This window comes from Engystomops pustulosus, chromosome 5, assembly GCF_040894005.1.
Source record: "Engystomops pustulosus chromosome 5, aEngPut4.maternal, whole genome shotgun sequence".
Taxonomy (NCBI): domain Eukaryota; kingdom Metazoa; phylum Chordata; class Amphibia; order Anura; family Leptodactylidae; genus Engystomops; species Engystomops pustulosus.
Genome location: NC_092415.1, coordinates 179,328,545 through 179,348,454, shown reverse-complemented (window position 1 = coordinate 179,348,454; position 19,910 = coordinate 179,328,545). Strand labels below are relative to the sequence as shown.

General features: G+C 45.3%; 2 protein-coding genes across 8 annotated transcripts; both read right to left on the bottom strand.

Annotated features, from left to right (window-relative positions):
- Nucleotides 1–1,315: 1,315 nt before the first annotated feature.
- On the bottom strand, nt 1,316–6,236 carry LOC140133585 (uncharacterized). Of its 5 annotated transcripts, none has more exons than XM_072153939.1 (3): nt 4,123–6,236; nt 3,741–3,856; nt 3,522–3,662 (listed from the first exon to the last, which is right to left on the bottom strand). In XM_072153939.1, the coding sequence occupies exons 1-2, from the start codon at nt 6,234–6,236 to the stop codon at nt 3,769–3,771; spliced, it is 2,202 nt and encodes a 733-aa protein (XP_072010040.1). In that variant the 3' UTR covers nt 3,522–3,662; nt 3,741–3,768. The 5 variants fall into 5 exon arrangements, with proteins under 5 accessions (XP_072010037.1, XP_072010038.1, XP_072010040.1 ...); XM_072153941.1 differs by having other exon boundaries at nt 3,628–3,856; nt 4,123–4,232; nt 4,341–6,236; XM_072153936.1 differs by having other exon boundaries at nt 1,316–3,662; nt 3,741–6,236.
- A 3,925-nt stretch (nt 6,237–10,161) lies between these two features.
- INSIG1 (insulin induced gene 1) lies at nt 10,162–19,138 on the bottom strand. 3 transcript variants are annotated; one of them, XM_072153942.1, is made up of 6 exons: nt 18,882–19,138; nt 17,014–17,365; nt 13,542–13,666; nt 13,261–13,427; nt 12,530–12,629; nt 10,162–10,689 (listed from the first exon to the last, which is right to left on the bottom strand). In XM_072153942.1, the coding sequence occupies exons 2-6, from the start codon at nt 17,345–17,347 to the stop codon at nt 10,660–10,662; spliced, it is 756 nt and encodes a 251-aa protein (XP_072010043.1). In that variant the 5' UTR covers nt 17,348–17,365; nt 18,882–19,138; the 3' UTR covers nt 10,162–10,659. The 3 variants fall into 3 exon arrangements, with proteins under 3 accessions (XP_072010043.1, XP_072010045.1, XP_072010044.1); XM_072153944.1 differs by lacking the exon at nt 18,882–19,138 and adding an exon at nt 18,371–18,466; XM_072153943.1 differs by lacking the exon at nt 18,882–19,138 and adding an exon at nt 18,218–18,312.
- Between the last annotated feature and the right edge of the window lie 772 nt (nt 19,139–19,910).

The following is a 19,910-nucleotide window of genomic DNA, read 5'->3' as shown; positions in this document are numbered from 1 at the left end:
GGGGGACGTATGTGGGCCGTATATACGTCCCCCATACGTTAGTGTGAATGTAGCCTTACTCATAGATCCAGGCACAGTTTCTGTGGCCCATGGCCTCCTTCCTTCTAAAAATCAACTATTAATATTATGCACATGAACCTGAAAGGCTCTGGGGGACATTACCAGAACCCTTCCATGCTGTAGTTTCACAGACTGTTACACTGTGCACTGTGAAAGGCTGCACCCCGAAGCATTGAGCTAGCATTGCCTTTCCTGCACGTTTAGTAAACAAAATATTAAATCAGTGTGTGATCCTGAGGGGAGCCCTTCAGTTGTGTTTCAAAATCTCAAATGTTGCGAAGACATACTATTCAGTCATGGGTTATTAGGATCTATAGGTTGCAGAACCACAGTCCTGATGTGGTCTGAAATACCAGATGCTCATCTTTAATAGGATACCAGTTCTCCATGCTATAGAACCCAGGAAAGATGTGTCTGAAGTGACGCTCACTCTTTAGCCTCTGAAAGTGACTAATCTCAGGAAAAAAAAGTGATTCTTCTTCTGTCATTTTTCGAGTGACTTTGCAGGGGATTTTTTTTTTTTTATTATAGGCAAATTATTATTATTTATTATGGGCGTGTTAGAACATAAAGGAGTATGGATATTTCATGCCCTACCCAAGGGAGCTGGTAGTTTAAAGGGGTTGAGAGTCCAGAGAAGTTGTCCAGGAGGTGTAGCAGGACGAGACTCAATAGGGAAAAGTTTTAAGAACCCACTAAACATCTGTACTGGTTTTCAATATTCCACAAACAAAAAAAACACAAAAAAAAAAGTTAAATGATCCACAACTTTAATAAAAAAGAAAAAAAAAAAACAATCCACAAATAAAGCATTTACAGAAATCCTACACATGGTCATTAACTGGTGAAAATAATACAAAGTGTATGTATATCCACAGTCCAGCATAGTGCAATTATTTGTAGGAACTTTAACAACTTGGCCGACTCGGGTTCAAAAACTTGCTGCAAGTATTAGCAATGTAGAGTTAGATAAAAAAAAATCCCAAGAAATGTACATATCATAGAGCTACAACAAGTCGTCTTACAGACCCAACAAGGTTTTTCTGGGGCGTATGCAGAATCACTGCAATATGCTTCTCGAAATAACAGATCCTACAAAGGGCCTCAGTGTAAGTCCCATGGGTCAGTCAGGTTTATGATGGTCTTTGTGCAGATCATAAACACTTGAATATTCCAGGTAGAACTACCGGCCAATTTCGGTAGTAACACACAACGATCTGGATGTTTGGATTGCCTCCCCCCCCCCCCCCCCCGACTCTCCAAATGGCATAAGAAGGATCTTAAAAGGAGATCAGTCATCAGCTTTGACCATAATAAATAGCAGACAGTGGCAGGTATTGGCCCTGGTGAGTTTATTCATACCCTTGTGTGTGTAGTAAGTAGCATCAGGACTGTGAAAAGTGTACTTTTAGTCCTGTAAAATTCTCTTTATGGGTCTTTCAGCCTGAAGAGCTTCGAACTGTTTCACAGCTCCTCCCTCGCTGTAAGTAGCCAATCAAAATCCTACAGAGGGGAGGGGCTGTAGAGCAGAAAGCTCTTCAGGCTAAAAAGACCCATCCACGGCACTTAAGAGCTTGAATATAACTTTACTTATCACAGTCCTGTCACTACATATACAAAAAGGTATGACTACACAGATACCAGGGCTTTATATGGTCAGACTGCTGACAGATTCCCTTCATCATATCTGGCAGTAGCTGTGCTTAGCCATTTCCCTATTGAGAAAACATAGACGATACAAAGAATTAAGCATGCATGTGCACGAGGGAGTTGGGGAGAATAGCCGTTGACTGAATGAGCATTAAATATTAACAGAGACTTAAAAGGGGTTGTCTAGAGGTTAAAAGAAACAAAAAAAAAACCCCAAACAAACATGTGACTGCTTTCTTCCAAAAGCAGCACCACACTGGACCATGGTTTGTGCCGTGCCAGCTTCATTCATCTCTATACAGCTGTGTTGTAATACTGGCACAAACCATGGTCAGGCGCTGTTTTTAGCAGAAAGTAGCCATGTTTTTCCCTTGTGGAGAACCCCCTTTAAGGAGGGGATGTTTAGGTTAACATTTGGTCTGTGAAAAACAGTCTCGTGCAAGTTTGAAGTAGTTCTGCAAGGAGGGAGACCCGAGATACCTGGACTCTTTACTTCCCACTCGTTTGTAAACGACTGAACTATTTTTGCGGCATTTGTTGGCAGACAGCACAGAAATACAACCACCTTGCAGCAAGAATTGAATAAAAAAGGCAACATCACAAAATAAAAAGAAACAAAAACCATCTTAATAATGCAGATCGTGAATGGAGTATTTGTGAATTAATACATACAATAACTGCATACAGATTTTTTTTTTCCCTCCATCACAGAAATTATTGCTGATTTGTATCGTTAGAAACCCCCACGTGGTTAATCAACATCAATGGAGCTGGGGTGTAATACCAAGAATGGCCTCATTGATGAGAGTGGCGCTGTTTAAAGAAGAAATCAGTCATGTTTTCAGTTTACAACACATCCACGACATCCCCGCTTTCCTTTGAGACCCTGTTTTAGGCAGGGAATGTAGTTTCGGCTTTCTAGCGTGCCTATTGTGAGCGAGGTCCAGTTTTAGGAGGCCTCACAATAGGCTTTGCTAGCAGTTTTTTTTATTTGGCACTGAATATACAACCATATAGATAAAACCTGATCTGAGCGACACATATCATCAGTGGTAGCAAACAGTATCCAATCCCCATATACCATTTATCATATAAAGGGAACCCATCATATATAATATGATCTATATACACAAAATCTCTAGAGTAAAACCTGCTACCTACAAGAAGTTTTCTGGGTCAGCAACACCCCTTTTACCCAAAATGATCGCACTGTGGCTAAAGATGGTTTTCCCTGATAACTCATGATCACATCGCCTATGGAGGGGGCTTCCTAAAGAAACCGATTCTTATGTTATTTAGGTTGGAAATATAGAATTAGACTCACCGGTAATTCACTTTCCATCTAGTCCTCCATGACGGCCCACTTGGAGGATGCCCCTTGACCTCTGTAGGGACAGGAAGCAGAGAGGTTAAAAGCCTCCCACCCGCATCCTCCCGCCAGTGTCTACCAAATAACTACACCGGTGGAAGGTACAACAAAATTTTATTTTGTATGTTAAACATTCACATACATACAGCATAAGTCAGGGAGGGAATATATATAGGCCGTCATGGAGGACTAGATGGAAAGTGAATTACCGGTGAGTCTAATTCTATATTTCCAATACGTCCCCCATGACGGCCCACTTGGAGATCTACCAGATAAGTAGAAATTTTTAGGGTGGGATGACAGCTTGTAGAACTTTCCTGCCAAAGGAAAGATCTTGAGAACAAGGCAAATCCAGTCTGTAGTGTTTTATGAAGGTGGATGATGAGGCCCAGGTAGCGGCCTTGCAAATCTGCTCTAATGATGCACCTCTTTTTTCAGCCCAGGAAGTGGACATAGCCCTGGTGGAATGGGCTTTTAGGTCCGTTGGGGTCTCCTTCCCTTGTTGCGTATAACAGGTGGAGATAGCTAACTTTAGCCATCTTGCTATTGATGTCTTTGAGGCCTTTCTCCCTTTGTTTTTTCCCTGGAATTGAATAAACAAGTTATTGTCTAAACGCCAGGACTCCGTAGCTTTTATATAAGCTAGTACAATTCTTCTTACGTCTAGAAGGTGCCACGAAGCTTCCCTACTAGTGGAGGGGTTTTCGCAAAAAGATGGTAATGTGATTTCTTGAGCTCTGTGAAATCTGGATGTCACCTTGGGAATGAAGCCTGGATCTAAAGTAAGAATTATACGATCAGACAAAACTCGCATATAAGGCTCTTTGATTGAAATAGCCTGAATTTCACCCAATCTTCTAGCTGTAGTGACAGCAACAAGAAGGGTAGTTTTTAACGTTAAGTTCTTTATGTTGGCGCTATCCAGAGGTTCAAATGGTGGTCTGGAAAGTGCGTCTAGAACCAGTTTTAGGTCCCATGTAGGAACTCTCCTGAGAATCTGGGGTCTGATTCTGGAGGAGGCTAGGATAAACCTTTTGACCCACCTGTGCTCCGCCAGTGGACGATCGCAGAAGGCGCCAAGAGCCGAGACCTGGACCTTTAAGGTGCTAGTAGAAAGGCCCTGTTCCAGGCCTTTCTGTAGAAAGTCCAAAATCTGTAAGATATTGGGGTTAGATTGAGATGGAGGATTATCTCCACAAAATGCTACAAATTTTTTCCAAATTTTATGATAAATTGCGAACGTAACCTTCTTTCTACTTGCCTTAAGAGTTGTTACTACAGCCATTGAAAGACCCCGCGATGTCAGGAATTCGGACTCAGGATCCAAGCTGTTAGCTGAAGCCGTCCAGGGTCGGGATGTAGAATCGGTCCCTGGTGTAACAGGTCTCTCCGTGAGGGTAGTATCACTGGTTGCTGCTGGGTCAGGGATGTCAACAGAGGATACCAGTTCTTCTTTGGCCAATTTGGACAGATCAGTATCACCCTTGCCTGGTCCGTAAGGATTTTTCTGAGGACCCTTGCCACTAAGGGAATAGGGGGAAAGGCATAGGAAAGAGGTTCGACCCATCGGTGGCTGAAAGCATCCAGTCGATCCTTCGGTGCTCCTGCCTCCAGAGTGTAGTATCGATGGCATACCGTATTCTTCTTTGTGGCGAAGAGATCGATTTGAGGAATTCCCCACAGACTTGTCAAATGGATGAAGACCTCTGGATTGATGCTCCATTCGTTGGGAGAAATTTGTTCCCTGCTGAGGTAGTCTGCCTCCTTGTTTAGAACTCCTCTCAGGTGAGTTGCGGAGAGGGAGAGCACGTTCTCCTCTGCCCAGGAGAAGATCGTATGTGTTAAGGTGGAAAGAGTTGTCGATCTTGTCCCCCCCTGTCTTCTTAAGTAAGACACCGCTGTGGTGTTGTCTGATAAAATGTGTACATGGTTGTTTTTCAGGAGAGGTGTATTTAGCCTTAGGGCTTCCCAGATGGCCCGTAGCTCTCGATAGTTTGATGGCTTCCGGGATTGGGAAGGCGTCCATAGACCTTGGGCGTAATGGGAAGGGAAGACCGCTCCCCAGCCCACACTGCTTGCATCGGTCGCAATTGTGAGACGTGGAAGACAGTGCCAGTGGACCCCGTTCTCCAGGTTCTTCCTCTGTAACCACCACTGTAAACTTCTTTTTACTGAGGATGGGATGATGACCTTCTTGTCCAAACCTGAGGGTCTTCGATCCCAACTGCTCAGAATCCAATTCTGTAGGATGCGAGAATGGTTTTGACTCCAGGCCACTGATGGGAGACAGGCTGTAAGGAGTCCCAAGATCTTCATGGCTCCTCGGATTGATATAGAAATCTTCATTCTGAAGGAGCGAACGTGTTGTCTCAGATCTTCCGCTTTCCCCTGAGGAAGAAAAGACATCAGATGAGTGGAATCTAACATTACCCCAAGGAATTTCTTGAGGGTGGAGGGAGAAAGATCTGATTTTGGGGTGTTTATTAACCATCCCAACTCTGAAAGCTTGTGTATCGTAAGATCTCTTGCTATAATGAGATCTGGACTGTCTTTTCCCACAATCAGCAGGTCGTCTAAATAAGGAATGATAGATACTCCTTGAAGTCTCAGAAAAGCAACCACCTCCACCATGATCTTTGTAAACACTCTTGGAGCTGATGAAATCCCAAAGGGGAGAGCCCGAAACTGAAAGTGTAGGACAGAACCCTCTGGAGAGAGGACAGAAAATCTTAAGAATTTTTGAGATGATGGGTGAATTGGGACGTGATAATAGGCGTCTTGCAGATCTATTGTGCACATGCAGTAACCTGTGTAAATGATTTGGGTCGCAGATCTTACCGATTCCATGTGGAAACGTCTGTAAGTGATGAACTTGTTCAAGGCCTTTAAGTTTATTATCATCCGGTTTGACCCGTTTGGTTTTTTGACCAGGAAGAGGGAAGAATAGAAGCCCGTCTTTTCTTGATCTTGAGGGACCCGGGAGATCACTCCTGCGAGAATGAGAGATGAGACTTCCTGCCAGATGAGAGAATGGGTAGAGGAAGAGGTAGATAATAAGGGAGGCATAAATCTTGATGGTGGGGGGGTACTGAATTCTATCCTGTATCCCGAGTTGATAATATTCAGGACCCAAGGGTTTGAGGTAATACAAGACCATTGGTTGACAAACCCTAGAAGACGCCCCCCCACTCTGGCGTCACTGTCTCTTCCCTCCGGAGTTGTCAGGGGAATTTGAGAATAGAAACCCCCGACCTCTGCCGCCTTTAGGGTAACTCCAGCGACCCTGTTTACCTTTGCCCCGAAAGGTCTCCTTGGTGTTCCTGAAGGGACGAAATGAAGGTTTCTTGGAAGGTGCTTTGTTCTCCGGAAACCCCTTCTTCTTATCAGAGGCTCTTTCTAATATGGCGTCCAACTCTGGACCGAAGACGAAATCTCCAGTAAACGGGATGCTGCATAGCTTCGTTTTAGAACGAATGTCACCGCCCCATTGTTTTAACCACAAGGCTCTCCTTGTGGCATTTGTTAGAGCCCCTTCTTTGGCCGCAAAACGGACGCCTTCAGCTGAAGCATCAGCTAGAAAGGCAGTGGCAGATTTAAGAAGAGGAATACTTCCTAACAGAGAAGCTCTAGGGGTGCCTTCTCTGATGTGGGATTCCAATTGGTTTAACCAGAAGAAGAGGGTTCTGGCAACTGAGGTAGCCGATAGATTTGACTTTAGGCTTGTCATGGATGTTTCCCAGGCCTTTTTAAGAAGGGCATCTGCCTTTCGGTCCATAGGGTCTTTGAGTTGCGCCGAGTCTTCAAACGGCAAGTCTGTTTTCTTGACAACCTTTGTCACCTGCACATCCATTTTAGGAACAGAGTCCCAAACTTTGGAGACTTCCTGATCAAAGAGTAGACGTCGTCTAAACCCCTTGGAAGTTGTGATCTTCTTCTCTGGGTCCTTCCATTCTTCTGTAATTAACCCCAAAAGTGTATCGTTAACTGGGAAAACGCGTTGTTTTTTGGCTCTCAGTCCTCCAAACAATTCGTCCTCTCTAGATGTGCAGGGGACTTCCTCTTCGATGTCTAGAGTTTCGCGAATGGCCTTCAGTAGATTATCTAACTCATCCAACTGAAAGAGGTGACGTGGGTCAGTCTTTTGACCTACATCCTGGGAATCGATTTCTTCTGTGTCCACCAAGGAGTAGGAAGGGACTTCAGAATCATAATTTTCCTCCTCAGAGGAGGAGATGTCCGCTAATCTTGGTCTTTTTGGAGGGGGTTCCTTCTGTGTTGCCGAAGCCACTGAAGCCACTACTTTCTCCTCAATAAAGGATTTTAGTTCATCCATAAATGAAGTTTTTTCCTCGCGCATAAACTCTTCTATACAGGTTTTACAAATGGGCTTCTGGTAAGCCTCGGGCATAGTGCGAAAACACATATTGCATTTCTTAGCAGTACTTCTGCTCTTAGCAGGTTTGCTAGCTTTTTCAGATTTTTCAGATCTGTCCTCTTTTCCTTTCCCCTTAGTCCCTTGATCCTTATCCTAAGGGAGAAAGGTAAGGAATAACTAACTTGGAGTTCTAATATGATACACTACTAGAACATGCCATACAGCACCACTTACGTAACCAGGAGGGTGGAGTAGGCCCAAGTCTGCCTCATCAGCCATGTCAAAAAGATGTCTGGGACGGCCAGGCCACCAAACGATATATGCTCCAACAGACACCATTTCTCTGATAGAGCTCAATTTTTATACCTTAACGGGGAGCCCATCCCCCTAGCTGGTGGCGCTGCTGCGCTCGTTCGCTCCGAGGCGCGTCTGACGTCACTTCCGGTCGCGGCCGGAAGTCGTCATCGGCCGCAAAGAACTCTTGGGAACGGAGCTTTCCGCGCGGCCTCGCGTAGGCCCCATTCGGCTGCTGGAGAGGCCGCTGTCCGGATCATCGAGGGACCAGGGAGGGAAGACCCGGCCGCGGACCCGATCCGGAGGGGAACTACGACCTGCAATAGGCCGGCGTAACCCCGGTAAGTTTTTTTTTTTTTTTCTAAAAAAGAACATGCGTCCCCCCCCCCCTTAGGAGGAGAGGAGCCTCTCTGACCTATCCCCTGTAGGGACAGGAAGACACTGGCGGGAGGATGCGGGTGGGAGGCTTTTAACCTCTCTGCTTCCTGTCCCTACAGAGGTCAAGGGGCATCCTCCAAGTGGGCCGTCATGGGGGACGTATTGGAAAAAACACTATTTAACCTTGATGGTGGAGACATGGGATATTCCCATAATCCCGCAGTTCACACAGCGCTGCATCAGTGTCCCACCAGTCCCTACTTCTCGGTCCTGCTTGTCAAACAAGCTTTACCAGGATGTGGAAAGAAGATCAGGGGAGGCGCAGAATTGGAACCCAGAAGTAATCTGTTAAACGCAAGTGTGAACTGGGCCTAAGAACACAGAAACAAAAGGAAAACAAAAAACGGGAGATCTCCCATTTCCCATAGTGTTTTATGGACCTTCTGTTATTAAGCAGTTGTGAACTTTGCCCAAAGTGTTTTTTGCTTCTTTTATTTCTCAAACAATCGTAAAACATTGCCAAGATGTTTTTTTTTAACCTGCAGGAAACCAAAGTTTAAAAGGAAATCTACCATTAAAATCCATCCTGATAAACCAGGGACACTTACTCATAGCTCCAGGCACCGTGACTGTGGTAATCTTCATATTTGTTATCCATGGCATCTTTCCTATATCAAGCTTTTAAAATTATGCAAGTCAGAATGGCTCTGGGGAGGTGTTACCAGAGCCCCTCCACGCTGTAGCTTCAAAACCTTTTACACAGTGCAGGAGCACTACACCCTCCCACTGTGTGAGATTACAGCAGACACAGGGAGTGCAAAGGTTGCAGTGTAACAGTACGGAGGGGCTCTGGTAACACTTCACAGAAATGTTTAGGCTCATTAGCACAATTGTAAAAGAGGACCATGTATAACAAATACAAGATTACCGGTGCCCGGATCTATGAGTAAGTGTCTATGATTTATCAGGATGGATTTTGATGGTAGATTTCCTTTAAAAACAAAAACTGGAAAAAAAAAAACAAAAAAAAAAACCACACACCAGATGTGAGGAGGTTTCACTTCCATCTGAAATGTTATGGTGACAGCACCCGATGGTCTAGTAGTTGAGCTATTGCACGCGGCGTCTAGTTGTGCTTTCAAGTGAAACCCCTTATTACAAGGTACAGTAACACTCGCTGGAGAACATGTTCATTTTCTCCTTCACTTTCTCCAGGTTTATCGCTCCACTAAAGCGAACCCACTGCGTTGTACCCTTCACCTCCACGGCAGATATGTAGTAGTAATACCACCGCCCCTTTAATGCAACCTTAAAAAAGGAAACCTACAATTCTATTATAAAAAACATTGTGCAAATATTAAACTGTAACACGACCGACCCCGAGATACGCGTCCGCTAAGGAGGAGATGGATTCCCTTTAAGACATTGCACTCGTCATTGACTGTCATCAGGATGAGTGTGAATCACGAATACTCCGCTCACAAAATACTAAAAACAACACGTTTTAATGAAGTGACAAATGCACTTTTCTCTTTACAAGGCAATCACAGACTGCAGATATCAATAAGGCTGCGAGACACAAAAAAGCCATAACAAACTACGCCATCTGTAAATCTACGGTCATCTCCTCTACCCTGTCCTTAGGCATCGCGGGTGCCACACGTGGCTGTGAATGCAGGGACATCAGTCCTCTTAATAAGTTTTATTCCTTAATAAGAAATAGCACCATACATTTTGTAGTGGCTGTGTGCGGTAATGCAGCTCAGTCAGATTCTAGTGTAGGAGACTGAGTACTGTGGGGCGTCTGCTAAATCATGAAGAGCTACTACAAGAAACTTAGCATTGAGGGTGTCCCCTAGTGATCCGATATGGTGCACCCCCTACTTATTGCCATATTAGGGTCTATGTGATGCAGAACCACCAAAATGTGAAAGCCACCCACACTCGCCCTTCCTTATACATGCACTTTTTTCTGTGCCCGCAGCCTTATTTTCCATTGTAGATAAATATTACACTCCTATTCACTTCACCACTTTTCTTCTTCTTTTTCCTTACTCCCCTCGCACTCAACATGACTCCCAGAAGTCACGGCAGAACTCCACACCAGTCATGTCCTCTTCATCTTCTTAGCATGAAATTGTAATACTGGTAACTTGTGGCTGGCCTCCAGCCTATTACACCGTGCGGCGGTCATCCCAAGTCCTACCACTACGGAGAGACAAGATGACACAAAACCTGCAGCGACCATGGAAGAACAGACGGGTCACCGGGTGATCAGTTCTCTTCTCAGTTCCACCCACAACATAAAAGTAAAAATTATAGAAGAGTCCGATGTGGTAATAAGCCATTGGGATAGGACAAGATCCTGCACATGGTAGAACGTACTAACCAAAGAATGAAGTGACAACCTTCACATTTATGCATTGGCAGATGAAAAAGTTTGCGTGTTGTTACTCGGTAACAGAGTGCAAGCTTTTCCTGAAACTAGTGTCGTCCTTCTCTCGGTACATGTAGGTAGGGCATGTCCAGGCATCTAGTCCGCGTGCACTTTTTCTGTAGGACCCTGAAATACAAGAAAGAAAAATCTTTAAACTTTTCTTATAATTTTCACATTAACTTATTGAGATCACATATATGATATGCAGCACCAAGTATGCATGTGTATGAGGGAGTCAGAGAGAGTAGCTGTTGACTGAATGAGAATGAACTAAGAAGGTTTAAAGAAAATCAACCAACAAAATCCATCATGATAGACCGGGGACACTTACTCACTTAGATCCAGGCATCGTGACTGTGGTAATCTACTTATAGTTGTCATCCATGGCCTCCTTCTAAAAATCAACCTTTTATTAATTAATTATAGTAATGTGACTGCAGGGCCCGTGGGGGTGCCAACGGAGGTCCCCAGGGCACAGGCTCTTACACTGTATTTAAGCACTTCCCTCCTCCCCCTAGTTATCGGAATCACGGCTCTTCTTGGTGAGCTGGCTCATTAGGCTCCACTCACCAAGAAGAGCCGGCTCCTGAACGCCTCCCTATTAAATACACAATAGGGAGCCGCAGGTCAGTCAGTCACCCGACACCACACCCCTTTTAACCCGATTTTATCAGGTAAAGGGGGCGTGGTGAGCTATTTTAGAGGCAGGGTTTAGCGATTCTGCTCAGGTCGTTCACACGAATGAGCCGGCTCGTTCGCGAACAACCTATCACTACCTACCACTGTGTGCGGAGGGTGGAGGTGTGAAATGGTGTAACAGCCTGTGGAGCTACAGAATGAAGTGGTTCTGGTAACATCCCCTAGAGCCTTCTGACTCATTAGTAGAAATTAAAAATTGATTTTAGAAGGAAGGAGACCATGGATAACAAATATAAGAAGATTACCACAGTCACAGTGTCTGGATCTATAGGAACAAGACTTGTACAAGTCGGCTACATGTCTGTCACAAGACCTTAGCTGCCAGGTGAGAGATTTCTACTCTCTTCATATGAGGGAAATTTAGAAAACAGACGTCCCCTCCTGTTCTAGTATCACAATGTGTACATCTGACATGTCAAAAAAAAAAAAAAAAATCCATATAAAGTTCTGACACCATCTCTCTTTTTTTTTTTAATTTCCCCATTTGTGAGTGGCTGAACTACAGATATACTTCTCTAACATCCGTATAACTCTCCAAACTCTGAATTTCATGCTATATATAATATTAGAATCATTGCCCCCAATGCTTAGCACTTTCCTTCTTGTTTGGGCAGCTGCTGGTAGAGCATTTGCAACTAAACCCTCTTGCAGTATCTAACTTATGTATTAATGGGGGCCTTCTATTTCCAAGCTTGAAATAAAATTGCACTAGTTCTTATTTTCAGGGAAGTAAGCACTTGTACTATTCTTACACAGTGTTAAATGATAAGAAATGTATAAATTTAAATTGGGGTATTCCCATGTGAGACAGGGATGGTATATCACTACCATATGTGATCTTAACGTCTCAGCATTCAGAAGCCACACCCAGTACCATTCACTTGACTGAAGCAGTGCTGAAGTTCTGTTGCACAGCAGAGGGGTCAGGGTGATTGTGTGCAGGGTACAGGGATTGACGTTTACATTGCAGTCTTCCAAAAACAATGCCACACCTGAACATGGTCAGTCCCCAGTATTACAGCCAAGCTCCATTCATCTCCATACAGCACAACCCATGATCAAGAGTGGCACTGTTTTAGGAATAAAGCAGCCATGTTTTTAAACACTTTGACAACCCCTTTTAAGCCTGAATGAACTACAAATACTAAATATGCTTTACAGCCCCTTCACTCTTGGATTGGCAAGTGATAATATCCCTGTACCAGATGGAAATGCTCCTTTATTCCATCATGTAATTTTTTTATGTCAACTACACAAAATAACTTACCATAGCAAGCTGCCTCCCGATATTTCCAACAGTCACCCCGCCGGAAAAGAATATGCAAGGCAGCCAGGAGCGAATGTACAGGAAGTCTGGAGAAGTGTACCTAAACAACGAGAAAAGTTATGTAAATGAAAGCCAAACCTGTATTTCACTTTAAGTAAGGTGCACAAAGATTTCTTAAAGGACATCTACCACCAGGATGAAGGATTGTAAACCAAGCACGCTTGCATGCTGGTGTGCCCCACCCCCCCATCCCCTCTGGAAAGATCAGCTGTTCTTTTAGCTCCTTATACTTAATCAAAAAAGGCTTTAACAATTATGCAAATGAGCTTGAGGGGCTTTGAACTACATAGCTTTTAATTGAACCGAAGTGCCCCTCCGGTTCATTAGCATTGTTTTTTTTTTCATAAAAAGGCTTTAAAAACTAAGAAATTAGCTAAAAGAAGAACAGATCCTGCCAGAGGGGGCACATATCAGTATGCTTGGTTTACAATTCTTGAAATTGGTGGTAGATTTTCCTTGGAGCATCTTTTCCACTAACATTGTGTGCACAAATGTGTGCTGCCAATAACCTTGTCACAGGGGAGAAGCTACACTGCACAGGGTCAGTGTGTGAAGGGCCCCTCGCTCCACCCAGTTGTGAATTTATTCATAGATTTCAAGGGAGAAAAAAAACGTATATACTTAATTTTTCATGAAGATTCCAAGTATTTACAGAAATAAATGTGACTTACTGGTAGACACCATTGTAGACAAGGAATTGCGTGATGAGTGTTGCAAGAAATGCGATTGTTATTCCAAGTCCCAGGCCGCTGCGGGATCGGTCAAAGGTCCACCACAGGCCCAATGACAAGGCTGCGAGCGTCAGGGACAGCTGAACGTTATTAGCAAAGTCTAATTTCTGATTAAAAGTTTGGGTTAAGGAACATAAAGAACACCGTAAAGACTAAAGATTACATTTACAGGTTTTGAAGAGTTTAGATGTACTTGTAGTAATACATTGATGTAAGGATACAGCACTGGCATGGTTGATGCCCACAAACACTGCGATGCATCTCATGACGCTGGCCCATTCCCTCTTGAACTTGTGTGGTTCTCCAAGATGGCTGTCAATGCAGGGATAGAGAAGGCCGACCACAGCTGGAAAAGACAAGCACATGTGTAAGACATCAGATGTAACACAACAATGTATATTAGACATTATCATTGTCCCAGAAAACGAAAACTCGCTTGGGTGCAATATGTAAGGGTATACATGCTGCCATCGCCATGTGAGAGTCAAAGGCCATTAGTGTCTGTACTGGAGGTTCACCACAGCAAATATATTATATATTCATCATCCTTCCATCCCCAATCCCCTGGCCTGTCATAAAGGACATGATCACTGAGCCCATCCATAGGCACAGTGGTGGCCACTTTAGTCACTGACTGGCCCAGGGCTCATGTCATGAGAAAAACCATAAAGGAGAGGCCAAAACTGCCAAAATTGGTGGAGAAATCTAGAAGATGCACAGAATATTTGTCGCCATTATGAGCTTTTTTTTTTTTTTTTTAAAGAGAAGCAATTGGATGGAATCTCATTGGCTTTAAAAGTGTTATAAATGCACAAGAAAAGTAGCAAAGTTATTCATGTGCAATATCAGTTTCAGGTCTTGAAATATGTATGATTAACGTGTAAAATACTGCATTTATTAGACTGAAAATAGCAGAGATGAGCAGTATTTGTAAGTCTCTTCTCATGCAGCCCCTCACATAACCTGCATGCACAAACGTACGCCCTGATCTAATGCACCCCCGTTACCTACACGCATGACCCTATAACCCATATGCACACATTCCCCATAACCTATGCGCCTCCATTCCCTGCATGTATGACCCTATAACCTGTATGCACGCATCCCCATAATCTATGCACCCCCATTACCTACATGCATGGGCCTATAACCTGTATGGACACACCCTCCACATGACCTGCACATATAAGAGTGGATGGGGTTGCATTCTTGCTAATGAAGTTCTCGCTCCCCCTTCCAGTCCTCTCATTTTCCATACTGCTACACTATAGTCAGGCTCGTCATCTTATGGAGACACAGCAATGTTTTATACATCGCTTTGTACAGCACAACAGAATGTGAAGGTGCTATATAAAGAATAATAAAAATCATAAGAGTGAAAGTAGCTGAGAGCAGTCAGACACATAAGATGCTTTAGATCAGTGATGGCAAACGTTTTAGAGCCCGAGTGCCCAAACTACAACAAAGACCCGCTTATTCATCGCAAAGTGCCAACACAGAAATTTAAGGTACAGCTGTCACTTTAAAATACCCCTTTGCACAGCAAGTCCTGAGCTGTCTGGGACTGTAGGAAGATACATAGAGTCATCTCTGGTGATGGCCTGAGTGCCCACAGAAAGGGCTCCGAGTGCCACCTCTGGCACCAGTGCCATAGGTTAGCCATCACTGCTTTAGAGGATTGTATAGCAGGTCATATACTGCTGCTGCCAGGGCTGTACAAGTCTGGAGATCTGCCACCTGAGTGATGATGATTTATGATGCTTCTTGGCAGACTCCTTGCCGCGCGCTGATCACTTCCTTATTTTCGTCTGGAGCAGTGGCATGTTAGCAGTGAGCGCCAATGAGGGCCCGGGCAGGCTGCTCACCAGTTTAGTAGGCGGCCAATCACAGCCGCAGGAGCTTACAACATTTCCTGTGCTATCCGGACTATGCCAAGACGACGTGTGCGGGGAGGGAACGCGCTATGCTAATCCACATTTAGGACAAGATGTTCATTCTCAGCCCATTCCACCAAGTTACATCGCTGAAACAGATGGAAGCGGCGGCGAGACAATGTAACAACACTGCATTCACAATACAGCAGTCACGTGACTAGGAATAGGACAGAAATTTAAAGGCACAGGACATTTGGATAGGCAAGACATGGAGATCACAAGCACATCCATATAGAGGAAGCAAAACACTTCTACAGCCCACAAGTAGAGATTCTGCTAGAGTAGCTAAAGCACTAAGGCTACACATATAAGAAATGGCCGAGTGTGCATGTTATCAGCCATCACCTGCCATGAGAACCCTACCTACATCCATCTATTACAGTGACAGCAAGTCAAACCCAAGCTGTAACATAAGGATTTTTAGAGGCATCAAGGTGGAAGATTAGCTGGAAGATCACTGACTTACTGGATAATCTTCTTGCGAGAAACCTTCTGATCCAAGTGACCTTCTCACCCTCAGCCCAGATATACAAAGTTTCCCAGTTCGTAATTTCTGATCGGAAAGGTTTAGCTGTCATATTATACATTGTGTCTGATCAGCAGGTAACAAAGATTTCGGGGGTGGGGGGGATATGGTATAGTAACAGATTTGTGGGTAAAGATTTAATTGAACTTAATTAATGCAGATATCTGCTCATTCTGAATGTAGGCGTCCAGTTGGCAGTGAAATACAGAATAGCACCGCCCACTGGACTCCTGTGCCCAGAATGAGCAGAGATGTACAGCAATAAATTACAACTTCTACTGAATCTTTTCACACAAATCTATAAAGGGGATTCCCATTTAAACTATTTATTACATATACCACAGGTTGGACCCGCACCTATCTTGGGAACAGAGGTTTGCGGACCTCCTACCTGCAGCTGGGCTAGAGGCCTCTTTCACATGGATGTATGCACGCCCAGGCGAGCGCTGGAGAGGTGGAGGAATTAGCGCTGCTCATCCGTCCCCTTTCCATAGCAAGGCCCGGCAGTAAACAGGGAAAAGATAGATCATGCTCCATCGTTTTCCCCAGTGACACGTATATCCTATATGTCCCCACAACGTCCATGTTAAAGGGGCCTTATGGAGATTGTGCCAAATAAGTGCGGCCACTCTCCATTCAGCAGCATGGGAAAGCCATACCCTGCGGATATGTCATATATAGGGATTATTCTATGGTGGCAAAATATTCCTGCTTTATTCCAAAACCAGTTCCTCTCCTGACATTGGGCAGCTTGTGGTATTGAAACTAAGCTCCATTCATCTCTATACAGCTGAGCTGCAATTCCACCACCAGCCATGGTCAGAGGTGGCGCTGTTTATGGAAGAAAACAGCCATCATTTTCAGTCTCCAGACAACCCCTTTAATCTATAATAGTACACAAAATTATATTGGTTACAAGTTCCCATAGAGAAAAAAATTGTCAAAAATCAAAAGACCACATTATAGAGAATGTAATCATTTGGGAACATTATTGGGCTGATTGGTGCCCCCAATTAATCCGATTCTCTTTGAGAAGACCGCAGGGTATGAAGAAGGGGTCCTCTTATAGAAGACGGTCTACATACCTAATATATGGAGGGAACCAGTCACAGGAAAACTGGACTGTACATGGGGGGGGGGGGATCCTCACAGAGGCTACACTATGTGATACAACAAAGTATAGCTTGCAGAAGTTGACCATAATTAAGATCCTAATCTGGGCCTGGTACTTACCAGCTGCTGTACCACAACATGGTGGGACCCACCAAGCCGAGGAGAAGATGGTAGCGATGACTTCATCAGGAAATAAGGTCACATTCCTCTGGATCTGGAGAAGATTTAGCACCAAGGCAAGAAAAGCACCAACAGTGAAGAGGACCAAGCTCCTCCGGATCAGGCTGCGGCCTTGGTTGCTGGCTAAGGTGCCGTAGGCCAGACCCAGGAGAGAGTTGAGGGAGGACATGGCTGCGCCTGCTCTTCGGGTTAGCCAAGTGCTTAACTTTTTGCTTTCCTTGTCTATGCTTCTGGCGCAAGAGCAACTCCAGCAGTGCTCCTCGAGTCTTGGCATTTGTTTACGGATAGTTATCTGCGGAAGATTGAGGGGGAAAAAAAAAAAATATTAACTCCTATGACCTCCAAATTAATAATTACAGGTGATTAAAACTATAAACACTGTGTGAGTCATGTGACGTCAGCCCCAGAGATGACTGATGGCTCATTGCTGGTCACTACAGGCCTGACGTGGAGGAGGACGTGTCATACTGTATAATCAACTGGTCAGTGACCCCCATCAGATCACTCTACACCTACACACCCTTCAGCCCTGAGAGTAGGCATCCTAATGCCCCCTGGCACTGCCAGCTGGTGATCACTCATATAGACCGTATTAGCCTGCCCTGTGCCAATCTTAGAGGGTTTATACATGCCAGACATTCTGCTACTATTCATCTATAAGCCAATTATTAGGACATGGCCCGTTATGCCACTGCCATATGGTGCCCATCACTAGTTTGCAGCCACTTAGCCCGGGTTATAGCTAACAAGTTGTATTATAAAACAGCAAAGTATAATCCTTGTGTTTAGGGCTATTTCCCGGCTACTGGGGTGCCAGACTACTACTTCTTCCACCAACTCAGGGTGCCAGTCTATACTGCTAGCAGTATGTGCAGAAAACACAAGGATTGGCATTGTGACATGCCACCACTGCTCCTGGGGGCTTGTGTAAACACTAAACTGCAGTAACTTCCACCAGGGGAAGTAAATTTGCCCTAATGCCCATTACTATTGGCATTACTAATGATCAGTAGACATAATTACTACATCCTTACCAGCTGCTACCACTACTAAGATCAGTGCCCGCATCAGCCACCTCCACTATCTAGGCAAGTGCCTACTACTACTGGCATAGGTCTGTACCCATCAGTACTGGATTGCTTACCAGCTGCTACCACTACTGCCATCAATGCTGCCACCACTATCACATACCACAGGGGTCAGTGCCCATCAGTACCGGCATCATCACCAGCTGTTACCGTTACTGAGGCCAGTGCCCACCACTACTGGCATCAATGCTGCCACCACTATCACATACCAGCACTACTGGGGTCAGTGCCCACCACTACTGGCACCACTTTCACATAGCACCATCAGTACTGGCACCACTATCACATAGCACCATCAGTACCGGCACCACTATCACATAGCACCATCAGTACCGGCACCACTATCACATAGCACCATCAGTACCGGCACCACTATCACATAGCACCATCAGTACCGGCACCACTATCACATAGCACCATCAGTACCGGCACCACTATCACATAGCACCATCAGTACTGGCACCACTATCACCATCAGTACTGGCACCACTATCACCATCAGTACTGGCACCACTATCACATAGCACCATCAGTACTGGCACCACTATCACATAGCACCATCAGTACTGGCACCACTATCACATAGCACCATCAGTACTGGCACCAATAACTTGCATCCACTTCTCCTACTGGCAGTCACTGCCATGACTACTGCCATCCTCACCAGCTGCTACCAGCATTGGGGTCGGTGCCCGCATCCACATCACGTGCCCCTCTCACCTATTATCAGGGTAACACTCCGGTGGTCAGGCAGGAGCCGGGATTCACCAGTCTCTGGGATACACTTTCGCCCTTGTGTTGTGTGTCCGTGTGTCGGCTATAAATACGGCGGCCCCGGGATACGTGCGCGTCCTGCTCCCGCCCCTGCAGCTCTGGCCGCTGTCCTCCTCTGCCCCGCTCCCTCCGCCCACACAGAGGACAAGCACCGGGAGGGGGAGGAGGCTGCAGCTGTCCTCACCCAAAACAACATGCGTGTCTGGTGAGGCGCCGGCAGCCAATCAGCGGCGGGCTGCCCATATGACGTCACCGACACACCACACACACCTTCCCGGCGCTGGGGAAGAAACCAAAACAAGCGGCGGCGGGGGCGCGCCCGGGCGGGAGCGCGCGGGGTGCATGTCTGTTCCCGCCAAGTCCTGACAGCCCTTCCCGCCCAGGGGGCAATGACCCGGTGGCCACTGACCGGGCTGCCTCCCAAAATAGTCATGAATGAATAAATAACCCTTCCTAAAGCCTTGTCCCATAGGAGAAACATTTCCCCTGAATTCAGTGTAAATAAACCTGCACACAGCACCATTCGGAAATGGCTGACACCTTTGACAATGAAGAGTCCTTCCTGCACCCTGACTCATGGCTGAGCGTGCATGTGTTCTCAGTCAGGAGAAGGATTAAGGCTTAGTTCACACTCCATTGTTCTGCTTTGTAACATGAGAGCATGAGGTGTCACTGACTATCATGGGGTCATTAACAAATGGGGGAAAAATGATTTTAATGAAATCTGTAACACAGATGTCTATGGAGTCTCTGGGTGTGAACTTAGCCTTACCCCCTTGCCAGAGACTTCTGGTGGTTTTTGAGGATCGGTGGGGATCTGTTGTACCTCTAAATAAATGGAGTGGTAGGTCCAGTATGAGTCTGTGGCACTAGCTGAGTGCAGCGGTGCGCCAGTCTTGAGGCAAGTTGAGCCTTTTGCCTCAGACAGCAGCACCTGCAGTAGGATGGGGGGACGACAACATCAGGTTTTTTCCC

What these genes read in the sequence shown, in the direction of transcription:
- INSIG1 (XM_072153942.1), bottom strand. Translation starts at nt 17,347, where the DNA reads ATGCCAAGACTCGAGGAGCACTGCTGGAGTTGCTCTTGCGCCAGAAGC. An exon ending in ATGTTGTGGTACAGCAGCTG is followed by an intron (nt 13,667 to 17,013) that starts GTAAGTACCAGG and finishes TGTCTTTTCCAG; the next exon opens with CTGTGGTCGGCCTTCTCTAT. An exon ending in GTCTACAATGGTGTCTACCA is followed by an intron (nt 12,630 to 13,260) that starts GTAAGTCACATT and finishes CTCGTTGTTTAG; the next exon opens with GTACACTTCTCCAGACTTCC.
- LOC140133585 (XM_072153936.1), bottom strand. Translation starts at nt 6,236, where the DNA reads ATGGTCTTGTATTACCTCAAACCCTTGGGTCCTGAATATTATCAACTC. An exon ending in CTTCGTGGCACCTTCTAGAC is followed by an intron (nt 3,663 to 3,740) that starts GTAAGAAGAATT and finishes ATTCAATTCCAG; the next exon opens with GGAAAAAACAAAGGGAGAAA.